At 38.0% G+C, this 15690-nt stretch overlaps 1 protein-coding gene across 9 annotated transcripts in view; it reads right to left on the reverse strand.

Moving 5' to 3' along the window:
• LOC110496981 (dystrophin) overlaps positions 1 to 15690 on the reverse strand; it is a 394538-nt gene that overhangs the window by 152490 nt on the left and 226358 nt on the right. For all 9 annotated transcript variants that reach the window (XM_036951595.1, XM_036951594.1, XM_036951600.1 and 6 more), the window contains one exon: positions 1618 to 1763. In XM_036951595.1, the coding sequence (XP_036807490.1) occupies positions 1618 to 1763 (146 nt within the window). The remainder of the gene's footprint in view (positions 1 to 1617; positions 1764 to 15690) is intronic.

Genomic DNA, 15690 nt, shown 5'->3' on the forward strand with positions numbered 1-15690 from the left:
GCATCATGCTGTGGGGATGTCTTTCATCATCTGGAAGACTGAAACAGGTTTCCCTCAATAATTTCCCTGTATTTAGCGCCAGGCATTGGGGCGGCAGGGTTGGACTAGTAACCGGAAGGTTGCAAGTTCAAATCCCCGAGCTGACAAGGTACAAATCTGTCGTTCTGCCCCTGAACAGGCAGTTAACCCACTGTTCCTAGGCCATTATTGAAAATAAGATTTTTTTCTTAACTGACTTGCCTAGTTAAATAAAGGTACAATTTATTTATATTTTTAAATAGAGACATACCCCAAGAGACTTGCAGCTGCAAAATGTTTTTTTTGGGGGGGGGTGAATAGTTATGCATGCTCAAGTTTTCTGTTTTTTTTGTGTCTTATTTCTTGTTTGTTTCACAATGAAAAATATTTTGCAACTTCAATGTGGTAGAGATGTTGTGTAAATCAAATGATACAACACCCCCCCCCCCCAAAAAAATCTATTTTAATTCCAGGTTGTCAGGCAACAAAATACAAGGGGGGTGAACCACTGCGCAAGCTACTGTATCTCAGGTTAAACTGATCTGACCTTGGATTTAAAGTCTCAGAGAACATCCATTTAGCACCAGAACTTAATAAAAACAACAACAAGGCCATAAACAGTCTTAGTGTTTTTACGGGGTGATTCATTTTGTCACAATAACAAGGTGAAATGAGTCTTCAGTGTGTCCCAAATGGAACCCTAATCCTAATTATGAAGTGCACTACTTTTGACCAGAGCCTACATCAAAAGTAGTGCATTACATAGGGAACAGATTTAGTCCGTGCTGTGTGGCAGTAACCCTGGGACATCCATAGATAGAGAGATGGAAAAACACACTGATTTGATCCTCTGGGTTTTCCTCTGTCGTCAATAACATTTCTCCATTTCTCATAATTGCAGTGAGGCGCTGCTCTGCTCTGTTAGTGCTCTCTGAATGTAAAGCAGTAGAGAGAACAACTATTTATCCTGGCAGCCCTGCTGGCATCTCCTCATCAAGGGTTACTGCACTTTCACTGAACTAGATCATCATGTGAAGCAGCCTCTTGTTTCTGGTCTTGTCTTGACTGTTAATACGTTGATTCAGTACGCGGGCTGTTCAACTACGTTGCATTAACAGTGTGAAAGCAGAAATTGTTACGGGTGTTTTGTGGCAGAATCCTCATAATAAAACAGCCAGACACACACCCAACCAGTCAGCCAGACACACAGCCAACCAGTCAGACAGACACACAGCCAACCAGTCAGCCAGACACACAGCCAACCAGTCAGCCAGACACACAGCCAACCAGTCAGCCAGACACACAGCCAACCAGTCAGCCAGACACACAGCCAACCAGTCAGCCAGACACACAGCCAACCAGTCAGCCAGACACACACCCAACCAGTCAGCCAGACACACAGCCAACCAGTCAGCCAGACACACAGCCAACCAGTCAGCCAGACAGACAGCCAACCAGTCAGCCAGACACACAGCCAACCAGTCAGCCAGACACACACCCAACCAGTCAGCCAGACACACAGCCAACCAGTCAGCCAGACACACAGCCAACCAGTCAGCCAGACACACAGCCAACCAGACATCCAGGGTGGTTCAGTACCTTGACATCCTTCAGTCTCCCCTCCATGGTAGGGTATTCAGTGACGGCTGTAGAGGGGATGGCTAGCCTCGCCTCACACTGCTGTAACCAGGCCAACAGAGTAAATACTGTCTCCTTATAGAGTACTGGAGGAAGGCTCTCCTGAACTGGAGGGAGAGATACAATAATGGTTAGGGGATGGAGCCTGCTGTCAGACTCTACCACTTCACTATAAAATACTATATACTCTACCACTTCACTATAATATACAACATACTCTACCACTTCACTATGGTATACTATATACTCTATCACTTCATTATAATATACTATATACTCTACCACTTCACTATAATAAACTATATACTCTACCACTTCACTATGGTATACTATATACTCTATCACTTCATTATAATATACTATATACTCTACCACTTCACTATAATAAACTATATACTCTACCATTTCACTATAATATACTATATACTCTACTACTTCACTATGATATACTATATACTCTACCACTTCACTATAATATACTATATACTCTACCACTTCACTATGATATACTATATACTCTACCACTTCACTATAATATACTATATACTCTACTACTTCACTATGATATACTATATACTCTACCACTTCACTATAATATACTATATACTCTACCACTTCACTAAAATATACTATATACTCTACCACTTCACTATAATATACTATATCCTCACAGTCCTTCTGGTCTGCTGTCAGGCTCTACCACTTCACTATGATATACTATATACTCTACCACTTCACTATGATATACTATATACTCTACCACTTCACTATAATATACTATATACTCTACCACTTCACTATAATATACTATATCCTCACAGCCCTTCTGGTCTGCTGTCAGACTATACCACTTCACTATAATATACTATATACTCTACCACTTCACTATAATAAACTATATACTCTACCATTTCACTATAATATACTATATACTCTACCACTTCACTATAATATACTATATACTATACCACTTCACTATAATATACTATATACTCTACCACTTCACTATATATACTATATACTCTACCATTTCACTATAATATACTATATACTCTACCACTTCACTATAATATACTATATACTCACAGCCCTTCTGGTCTGCTGTCAGACTTTAAAACTTCACTATAATATACTATATACTGACAGCCCTTCTGGTCTGCTGTCAGACTATACCACTTCACTATAATATACTATATACTCTATCACTTCACTATAATATACTATATACTCTACCACTTCACTATAATATACTATATACTCTACCACTTCACTATATATACTATATACTCTACCATTTCACTATGATATACTATATACTCTACCACTTCACTATAATATACTATATACTGACAGCCCTTCTGGTCTGCTGTCAGACTCTACCACTTCATTATAATATACTATATACTCACAGCCCTTCTGGTCTGCTGTCAGACTCTACCACTTCACTATAATATACTATATACTCTACCACTTCACTATGATATACTATATACTCACAGTACTTCTGGCCTGCTGTCAGACTCTACCACTTCACTATATATACTATATACTCTATCACTTCACTATAATATACTATATACTCTATCACTTCACTATAATATACAATATACTCTACCACTTCACTATAATATACTATATACTCTACCACTTCACTATATATACTATATACTCTACCATTTCACTATGATATACTATATACTCTACCACTTCACTATAATATACTATATACTGACAGCCCTTCTGGTCTGCTGTCAGACTCTACCACTTCATTATAATATACTATATATTGACAGCCCTTCTGGTCTGCTGTCAGACTCTACCACTTCATTATAATATACTATATACTCACAGCCCTTCTGGTCTGCTGTCAGACTCTACCACTTCACTATAATATACTATATACTCACAGCCCTTCTGGTCTGCTGTCAGACTCTACCACTTCATTATAATATACTATATACTCACAGCCCTTCTGGTCTGCTGTCAGACTCTACCACTTCACTATAATATACTATATACTGACAGCCCTTCTGGTCTGCTGACAGACTCTACCACTTCATTATAATATACTATATACTCTACCACTTCACTATATATACTATATACTCTACCATTTCACTATAATATACTATATACTCTACCATTTCACTATGATATACTATATACTGACAGCCCTTCTGGTCTGCTGACAGACTCTACCACTTCATTATAATATACTATATACTCTACCACTTCACTATATATACTATATACTCTACCACTTCACTATAATATACTATATACTCTACCATTTCACTATGATATACTATATACTCTACCACTTCACTATAATATACTATATACTCTACCACTTCACTATAATATACTATATACTCTACCACTTCACTATAATATACTATATACTCTACCACTTCACTATATATACTATATACTCTACCATTTCACTATGATATACTATATACTCTACCACTTCACTATAATATACTATATACTGACAGCCCTTCTGGTCTGCTGTCAGACTCTACCACTTCATTATAATATACTATATCCTCTACCACTTCACTATAATATACTATATACTCTACCATTTCACTATATATACTATATACTCTACCACTTCACTATAATATACTATATACTGACAGCCCTTCTGGTCTGCTGACAGACTCTACCACTTCATTATAATATACTATATACTCTACCACTTCACTATATATACTATATACTCTACCATTTCACTATAATATACTATATACTCTACCATTTCACTATGATATACTATATACTGACAGCCCTTCTGGTCTGCTGACAGACTCTACCACTTCATTATAATATACTATATACTCTACCACTTCACTATATATACTATATACTCTACCACTTCACTATAATATACTATATACTCTACCATTTCACTATGATATACTATATACTCTACCACTTCACTATAATATACTATATACTCTACCACTTCACTATAATATACTATATACTCTACCATTTCACTATATATACTATATACTCTACCACTTCACTATAATATACTATATCCTCTACCACTTCACTATAATATACTATATACTCTACCATTTCACTATATATACTATATACTCTACCACTTCACTATAATATACTATATACTCTACCATTTCACTATGATATACTATATACTCTACCACTTCACTATAATATACTATATACTCTACCACTTCACTATATATACTATATACTCTACCACTTCACTATAATATACTATATACTCTACCATTTCACTATGATATACTATATACTCTACCATTTCACTATGATATACTATATACTCTACCACTTCACTATAATATACTATATACTCTACCACTTCACTATATATACTATATACTCTACCACTTCACTATAATATACTATATACTCTACCATTTCACTATATATACTATATACTCTACCATTTCACTATGATATACTATATACTCTACCACTTCACTATATATACTATATACTCTACCACTTCACTATAATATACTATATACTCTACCATTTCACTATGATATACTATATACTCTACCACTTCACTATAATATACTATACACTCTACCACTTCACTATAATATACTATATACTCTACCACTTCACTATAATATACTATATACTCTACCACTTCACTATATATACTATATACTCTACCACTTCACTATAATATACTATATACTGACAGCCCTTCTGGTCTGCTGTCAGACTCTACCACTTCACTATAATATACTATATACTCTACCATTTCACTATATATACTATATACTCTACCACTTCACTATATATACTATATACTCTACCACTTCACTATAATATACTATATACTCTACCACTTCACTATAATATACTATATACTCTACCATTTCACTATGATATACTATATACTCTACCACTTCACTATAATATACTATATACTCTACCACTTCACTATAATATACTATATACTCTACCACTTCACTATAATATACTATATACTCTACCACTTCACTATATATACTATATACTCTACCACTTCACTATAATATACTATATACTGACAGCCCTTCTGGTCTGCTGTCAGACTCTACCACTTCATTATAATATACTATATACTCTACCACTTCACTATATATACTATATACTCTACCATTTCACTATAATATACTATATACTCTACCACTTCACTATAATATACTATAGACTCTACCACTTCACTATGATATACTATAGACTCTACCACTTCACTATGATATACTATATACTCTACCACTTCACTATATATACTATATACTCACAGCCCTTCTGGCCTGCTGTCAGACTCTACCACTTCACTATAATATACTATATCCTCTACCACTTCACTATGATATACTATAGACTCTACCACTTCACTATGATATACTATATACTCTACCACTTCACTATATATACTATATACTCACAGCCCTTCTGGTCTGCTGTCAGACTCTACCACTTCACTATAATATACTATATCCTCTACCACTTCACTATGATATACTATATACTCTACCACTTCACTATAATATACTATATACTCACAGCCCTTCTGGCCTGCTGTCAGACTCTACCACTTCACTATAATATACTATATCCTCTACCACTTCACTATGATATACTATAGACTCTACCACTTCACTATGATATACTATATACTCTACCACTTCACTATAATATACTATATACTCTACCACTTCATTATAATATACTATATACTCACAGCCCTTCTGGTCTGCTGTCAGACTCTACCACTTCACTATAATATACTATATCCTCTACCACTTCACTATGATATACTATAGACTCTACCACTTCACTATGATATACTATATCCTCTACCACTTCACTATAATATACTATATACTCTACCACTTCATTATAATATACTATATACTCACAGCCCTTCTGGTCTGCTGTCAGACTCTACCACTTCACTATAATATACTATATCCTCTACCACTTCACTATGATATACTATATACTCTACCACTTCACTATAATATACTATATACTCTACCACTTCACTATAATATACTATATACTCACAGCCCTTCTGGTCTGCTGTCAGACTCTACCACTTCACTATAATATACTATATACTCTACCACTTCACTATAATATACTATATCCTCTACTGCTTCACTATGATATACTATATACTCTACCACTTCACTATAATATACTATATACTCTACCACTTAACTATAATATACTATATACTCTACCATTTCACTATAATATACTATATACTCTACCACTTCATTATAATATACTATATACTCACAGCCCTTCTGGTCTGCTGTCAGACTCTACCACTTCACTATAATATACTATATCCTCTACCACTTCACTATAATAAACTATATACTCTACCATTTCACTATAATATACTATATACTCTACCACTTCATTATAATATACTATATACTCACAGCCCTTCTGGTCTGCTGTCAGACTCTACCACTTCACTATAATATACTATATCCTCTACCACTTCACTATGATATACTATAGACTCTACCACTTCACTATGATATACTATATCCTCTACCACTTCACTATAATATACTATATCCTCTACCACTTCACTATGATATACTATAGACTCTACCACTTCATTATAATATACTATATACTCACAGCCCTTCTGGTCTGCTGTCAGACTCTACCACTTCACTATGATATACTATATCCTCTACCACTTCACTATAATATACTATATCCTCTACCACTTCACTATGATATACTATAGACTCTACCACTTCATTATAATATACTATATACTCACAGCCCTTCTGGCCTGCTGTCAGACTCTACCACTTCACTATAATATACTATATCCTCTACCACTTCACTATGATATACTATAGACTCTACCACTTCACTATGATATACTATATACTCTACCACTTCACTATATATACTATATACTCACAGCCCTTCTGGTCTGCTGTCAGACTCTACCACTTCACTATAATATACTATATCCTCTACCACTTCACTATAATAAACTATATACTCTACCATTTCACTATAATATACTATATACTCTACCACTTCATTATAATATACTATATACTCACAGCCCTTCTGGTCTGCTGTCAGACTCTACCACTTCACTATAATATACTATATCCTCTACCACTTCACTATGATATACTATAGACTCTACCACTTCACTATGATATACTATATCCTCTACCACTTCACTATAATATACTATATCCTCTACCACTTCACTATGATATACTATAGACTCTACCACTTCACTATGATATACTATAGACTCTACCACTTCACTATGATATACTATATACTCTACCACTTCACTATATATACTATATACTCACAGCCCTTCTGGCCTGCTGTCAGACTCTACCACTTCACTATATATACTATATACTCTACTACTTCACTATAATATACTATATACTCTACCACTTCACTATAATATACTATATACTCACAGCCCTTCTGGTCTGCTGTCAGACTCTACCACTTCACTATAATATACTATATCCTCTACCACTTCACTATGATATACTATATACTCTACCACTTCACTATAATATACTATATACTCACAGCCCTTCTGGCCTGCTGTCAGACTCTACCACTTCACTATAATATACTATATACTCTACCACTTCACCATAATATCCTATATACTCTAGCACTTCACTATGATATACTATATACTCTACCACTTCACTATAATATACTATATACTCACAGCCCTTCTGGTCTGCTGACAGACTCTACCATTTCACTATAATATACTATATCCTATACCACTTCACTATGATATACTATATACTCTACCACTTCTCTATAATATACTATATACTCACAGCCCTTCTGGTCTGCTGTCAGACTCTACCACTTCACTATAATATACTATATCCTCTACCACTTCACTATGATATACTATATACTCACAGCCCTTCTGGTCTGCTGTCAGACTCTACCACTTCACTATAATATACTATATACTCTACCACTTCACTATAATATACTATATACTCTACCACTTCACTATAATATACTATATACTCTACCACTTCACTATATATACTATATACTCTACCACTTCACTATAATATACTATATACTCTACCACTTCACTATAATAAACTATATACTCACAGCCCTTCTGGTCTGCTGTCAGACTCTACCACTTCACTATAATATACTATATACTGACAGCCCTTCTGGTCTGCTGTCTGACTCTACCACTTCACTATGATATACTATATACTCTACCACTTCACTATATATACTATATACTCTACCATTTCACTATAATATACTATATACTCTACCACTTAACTATAATATACTATATCCTCTACCACTTCACTATAATATACTATATACTCTACCACTTAACTATAATATACTATATACTCTACCACTTCACTATATATACTATATACTCTACCACTTCACTATAATATACTATATACTCTACCACTTAACTATAATATACTATATACTCTACCACTTCACTATATATACTATATACTATACCACTTCACTATAATATACTATATACTCTATCACTTCACTATATATACTATATACTCTATCACTTCACTATAATATACTATATACTCTACCACTTCACTATAATATACTATATACTCTACCACTTCACTATGATATACTATATACTCTACCACTTCACTATACTATACTATATACTCTACCACTTCACTATAATATACTATATACTCACAGCCCTTCTGGTCTGCTGTCAGACTCTACCACTTCACTATAATATACTATATACTCTACCACTTCACTATAATATACTATATACTCTACCACTTAACTATAATATACTATATACTCTACCACTTCACTATATATACTATATACTCTACCACTTAACTATAATATACTATATACTCTACCACTTCACTATATATACTATATACTCTACCACTTCACTATAATATACTATATACTCTACCACTTAACTATAATATACTATATACTCTACCACTTCACTATATATACTATATACTCTACCACTTCACTATAATATACTATATACTCTACCACTTCACTATAATATACTATATACTCTACCACTTCACTATGATATACTATATACTCTACCACTTCACTATAATATACTATATACTCTACCACTTCACTATAATATACTATATACTCACAGCCTTTCTGGTCTGCTGTCAGACTCTACCACTTCACTATAATATACTATATACTCTACCACTTCACTATAATATACTATATCCTCTACTGCTTCACTATGATATACTATATACTCTACCACTTCACTATAATATACTATATACTCTACCACTTAACTATAATATACTATATACTCTACCACTTCACTATAATATACTATATACTCTACCACTTCACTATAATATACTATATACTCTACCACTTCACTATAATATACTATATACTCTACCACTTCACTATAATATACTATATACTCTACCACTTCACTATAATATACTATATACTGACAGCACTTCTGGCCTGCTGTCAGGCTCTACCACTTCACTATGATATACTATATACTCTACCACTTCACTATAATATACTATATACTCACAGCCCTTCTGGTCTGCTGTCAGACTCTACCACTTCACTATAATATACTATATACTCACAGCCCTTCTGGCCTGCTGTCTGACTCTACCACTCCACTATGATATACTATAGACTCTACCACTTCACTATAATATACTATATACTCTACCACTTCACTATGATATACTATATACTCTACCACTTCACTATAATATACTATATACTCTACCACTTCACTATGATATACTATATACTCACAGTACTTCTGGCCTATTGTCTGACTCTACCACTCCACTATGATATACTATAGACTCTACCACTTCACTATAATATACTATAGACTCTACCACTTCACTATAATATACTATATACTCTACCACTTCACTATAATATACTATATACTCACAGCCCTTCTGGTCTGCTGTCTGACTGTCTGCCAAATCTATATTACCCTCTCCCTGTCTGACTGTCTGCCAAATCTATATTACCCTCTCCCTGTCTGACTGCCTGACAAATCTATATTACCCTCTCCATGTCTGACTGTCTGCCAAATCTATATTACCCTCTCCCTGTCTGACTGCCTGCCAAATCTATATTACCCTCTCCCTGTCTGGGGGTCTGCCCACCCTGCATTATCCTCTCTTTCTGACTGTCTGGGGGTATGTCCACTCTACATTATCCTCTCCATGTCTGGGGGTCTGCCCACTCTACATTATCCTCTCCATGTATGGGGGTCTGTCCACTCTACATTATCCTCTCCTTGTCTGGGGGGGTCTGCCCACTCTACATTATCCTCTCCTTGTCTGGGGGGTCTGTCCACTCTACATTATCCTCTCCTTGTCTGGGGGATCTGCCCACTCTACATTTTCCTCTCCCTGTCGAGACAGGTATTTTTATAGAGCAGCAGGCTCTGTCTTGCTCTCTGTATCTAGTCTGTCTCTGTTCCTGTCTCAGGCCATGAATTCATTATCCACTCACAGTCCACTCGGCATCATTAGCTAATGAACTGCTGGTCCACAGTTGGGTCTGTATGTACAGTATGTTAATGTTTTGTTTGTATTTCCTGTTTGTTTGTTGGGGGGCAGCCATGTATGAAAATGGAGAACGCTAAAGGGGAAGTGGTCGAATCGTTATTCTACTTTATGTGAACGCTTTAGTGATCAAAGTAATTATCAGGACTCCTGGCCAGTGAGACACAGGAGGTTGGTGGCACCTTAATTGAGGAGGATGGGTTCGTGGTAATGACTGGAGCGGAATCCGTGGAACGGTATCAAATACATCAAACACATGGTTTCCATGGTTTCCAGGTGATTTAAACCCTTCCATTCCGCAAGTGAACATGAGAGAGAATGTGTGTGTTTGTGTGTGTTTGTGTGTGTGTTTGTGTGTGAGGATGGTTGAGCTGCAGTGAGGTAGTGAAAGGAGAACATAGTAGCTGTAATCACAATCACTGTTCCCTATAGGGGCAAACACTGAAATGTTCCTTGATGATAGTTGTACCACACAACCTGCCACTTACCAACATACTGAAATACACTCACACTTGCACCCAAACACACAACACACACTAGCACACATACACTCCTCTCCAGCTGCTTTTGCACACCCCCGAAGCACACACACACACACACACACACACACACACACATAACAAGATGGCGCCGACAGAGATGGTCGCCTCGCTTCGCGTTCTTAGGAAACTATGCAGTATTTAGTTTGTTTAATGTATTATTTCTTACATTGTTACTCCAGGAAATCTTACGTTTTATTACATACAGCCGGGAAGAACTATTGGATATAAGAGCAACGTCAACTTACCAACATTACGACCAGGAATATTGACTTCCTCTGTTTGGACCACCACCCAGGACAATGGATCTGATCCCAGTAGGCGACCCAAAACAACGGCGCCGCAGAAAGGGCAGACGGAGCGGCCTCCTGGTCAGGCTCCGTAGACGGGCACATCGCTCATCGCTCCCGAGTTTACTACTCGCCAATATTCAGTCTCTTGACAACAAGGTAGACGAAATTCGAGCAAGGGTTGCCTTCCAGAGAGACATCAGAGATTGCAACATTCTCTGCTTTACGGAAACATGGCTCACTGGGGATACGTTATCAGAGTCGGTACAGCCAGACAGACACAAACATCTCTCTGGTAAGAAGAAGGGCGGGGGGTGTATGCCTTGTGATTAATGAGTTGTGGTGTGATCATAACAACATACAGGAACTCAAGTCCTTTTGTTCATCTGACCTAGAATTCCTTACATTCAAATGCTGACGGCGTTATCTACCAAGAGAATTCTCTTTGATTATAATCACAGCCGTGTTTATCCCCCAAAGGCAGACAGCTTGACCGCCCTGAAAGAACTTTATTGGACTCTATGTAAACTGGAAACCATATATCCTGAGGCAGCATTTATTGTAGCTGGGGGTTTTAACAAAGCCAATCTGAAAACAAGGCTCCCTAAATTTTATCAGCATATCGAATGCACGACCAGGGCTGGCAGCATTCTGGATCATTGCTACTCTAACTTCTAGCATACAAAGCCCTCCCTCGCCCTCCTTTTGGCAAATCTGACCAAGACTCCATTTTGTTGCTCCCACCCTATAGACAGAAACTAAAACAGGAAACACCCGTGCTCAGATCTTTTCAACGCTGGTCTGAACAATCGGATTCCATGCTTCAAGATTCCTCTGATCACGTGGACTGGGTTATGTTCCGGATAGCCTCAGACAACAACATTGATGCATACGCTGATTCGGTGAGCGAGTTTATTAGCAAGTGCATCGGTGATGTTGTACCCACGGTGACTATTAAAACCTTTGCTCGCTTTGAGGACAATACAGTGCCACTGACACGGCCCGGCTACCAAAACCTGCAGGCTCTATGTTTACGGACATATTCAATTAATCCCTATCCCAGTCTGCTGTTCCCACCTGCTTCAAGAGGGCCACCATTGTTCCTGTTCCCAAGAAAGCTACGGTAACTGAGCTAAATGACTACCGCCCCATTGCACTCACTTCTGTCATCATGAAGTGCTTTGAGAGACTAGTCAAGGATCATATCACCTCCACCTTACCTGACACCACTCCAATTTCCTTACCGCCCCAATAGGTCCACAGACGACGCAATCACAACCACACTGCACACTGCCCTAACCCATCTGGACAAGAGGAATACCTATGTGAGAATGCTGTTCATTGATTACAGCTTAGCATTTAACTCCATACTACCTCCAAACTCTCAGACGCCCGCCCTGTGCAACTGGGTCCTGGACTTTCTGACGGGTCGTCCCCAGGTGGTGAGAATAGGAAACAACATCTCCACCCCGTTGGTCCTCAACACTGGGGTGCGTTCTCAGCCCTCTCCAACTCAATCATCAAGTTTGCAGATGACACTACAGTGGTAGGCTTGATTACCAACAACGACGAGACGGCCTACAGGGAGGAGGTGAAGGCCCTCGGAGTGTGTTGTCAGAAAAATAACCTCACACTCAACGTCAACGAAACAAAGGAGATGGTTGTGGACTTCAGGAGAGGGATCACAGCAGAGGGAACACCCCCCTATCCACATCGACGAGACCGCAGTGGAGAAGATGGAAAGTTTTAAGTTCCTCGGCGTACACATCACGGACAAAATGAAATGGTCCACCCACACAGACAGCGTGGTGAAGAAGGCGCAGCAGCCGAGGAGCAACAGCGCCTCTTCAACCTCAGGAGGCTGAAGAAATTTGGCTTGTCACTGAAAACACTCACAAACTTTTACAGATGCACAATCGAGAGCATCCTGTCGGGCTGTATCACAGCCTGGTACGGCAACTTCTCCGCCCACAACCGTAAGGCTCTCCAGAGGGTAGTGAGGTCTGCACAACGCATCACCGGGGGCAATCTACCTGCCCTCCAGGACACCTACAGCACCCGATGTCACAGGAAGGCCAAAAAGATCATCAAGGACAACAACCACCCGAGCCACTGCCTGTTCACCCCGCTTTCATCCAGAAGGCAAGGTCAGCACAGGTGCATCAAAACTGGGACCGCGAGACTGAAAAACAGCTTCTATCTCAAGGCCCTCAGACTGTTAAACAGCCATCACTAACATTGAGTGGCTGCTGCCAACATACTGACTCAAATCTCTAGCCACTTTAGTAATTAAAAATTGGATGTAATAAATGTATCACTAGTCACTTTAAACAATGTAACTTTATATAATGTTTACATACCCTACATTACTCCTCTCATATGTATATACTGTAGTCTATACCATCTACTGCATCTTGCTTACGCTGCACGGCCATCGCTCATCCATATATTTATATGTACGTATTCTTATTCATTCCTTTACACTTGTGTGTGTAAATGTAGATGTAGATGTTGTGAAATTGCTAGATTACTTGTTAGATATTACTGCATGGTCGGAACTAGAAGCACACAAGCATTTCGCTACACTATCATTAACATCTGCTGACCATGTGTATGTGACCAATAACATCTGCTGACCGTGTGTATGTGACCAATAACATCTGCTAACCGTGTATGTGACCAATAACATCTGCTAACCATGTGTATGTGACCAATAACATCTGCTAACCGTGTGTATGTGACCAATAACATCTGCTAACCATGTATGTGACCAATAACATCTGCTGACCATGTGTATGTGACCAATAACATCTGCTAACCATGTGTATGTGACCAATAACATCTGCTGACCGTGTGTATGTGACCAATAAAAATGTATTTGATACAGACACACTTTGAACTTAAAATGTCATTGAACATACATTCGGCATATTTCTATTTCCTGTGAGTACAGGACCCATGTGAGTACTGTTAATACACTTTCTATAATTCACCCCTCTGTGTTCATATTACTGCTCTCTGATAAGCCCATTCTCATACACACACACACGCACACACACACACACACACACACACACACACACACACACACACACACACACACACACACACACACACACACACACACGCACACACACACACACACACACACACACACACAGCAGCTGAACCAGCCAGCTCCCTCTCTCCCTCTCTGACATCCACTCTACATATGGAGATGAGAACAAACTGTCCTGCTGTGTTCTGCGTCCTACTCTCTAAAACATCCTCCTCCTCTCTAAAACATCCTCCTCCTCTCTAAAACATCCTCCTCCTCTCTAAGATACCCTCCTCTCCTCTAAAATACCCTCCTCTCCTCTAAAATACCCTCCTCTCCTCTAAAACATCCTCCTCTCCTCTAAAACATCCTCCTCTCCTCTAAAACACCCTCCTCTCCTCTAAAATGCCCTCCTCTCCTCTAAAATACCCTCCTCTCCACTAAAACATCCTCCTCTCCTCTAAAACATCCTCCTCCTCTCTAAAACATCCTCCTCCTCTCTAAAATACCCTCCTCCCCTCTAAAACATCCTCCTC

The sequence above is a fragment of the Oncorhynchus mykiss genome, chromosome 18 (genome assembly GCF_013265735.2).
Source record: "Oncorhynchus mykiss isolate Arlee chromosome 18, USDA_OmykA_1.1, whole genome shotgun sequence".
Classification (NCBI taxonomy): Eukaryota; Metazoa; Chordata; class Actinopteri; order Salmoniformes; family Salmonidae; genus Oncorhynchus; species Oncorhynchus mykiss.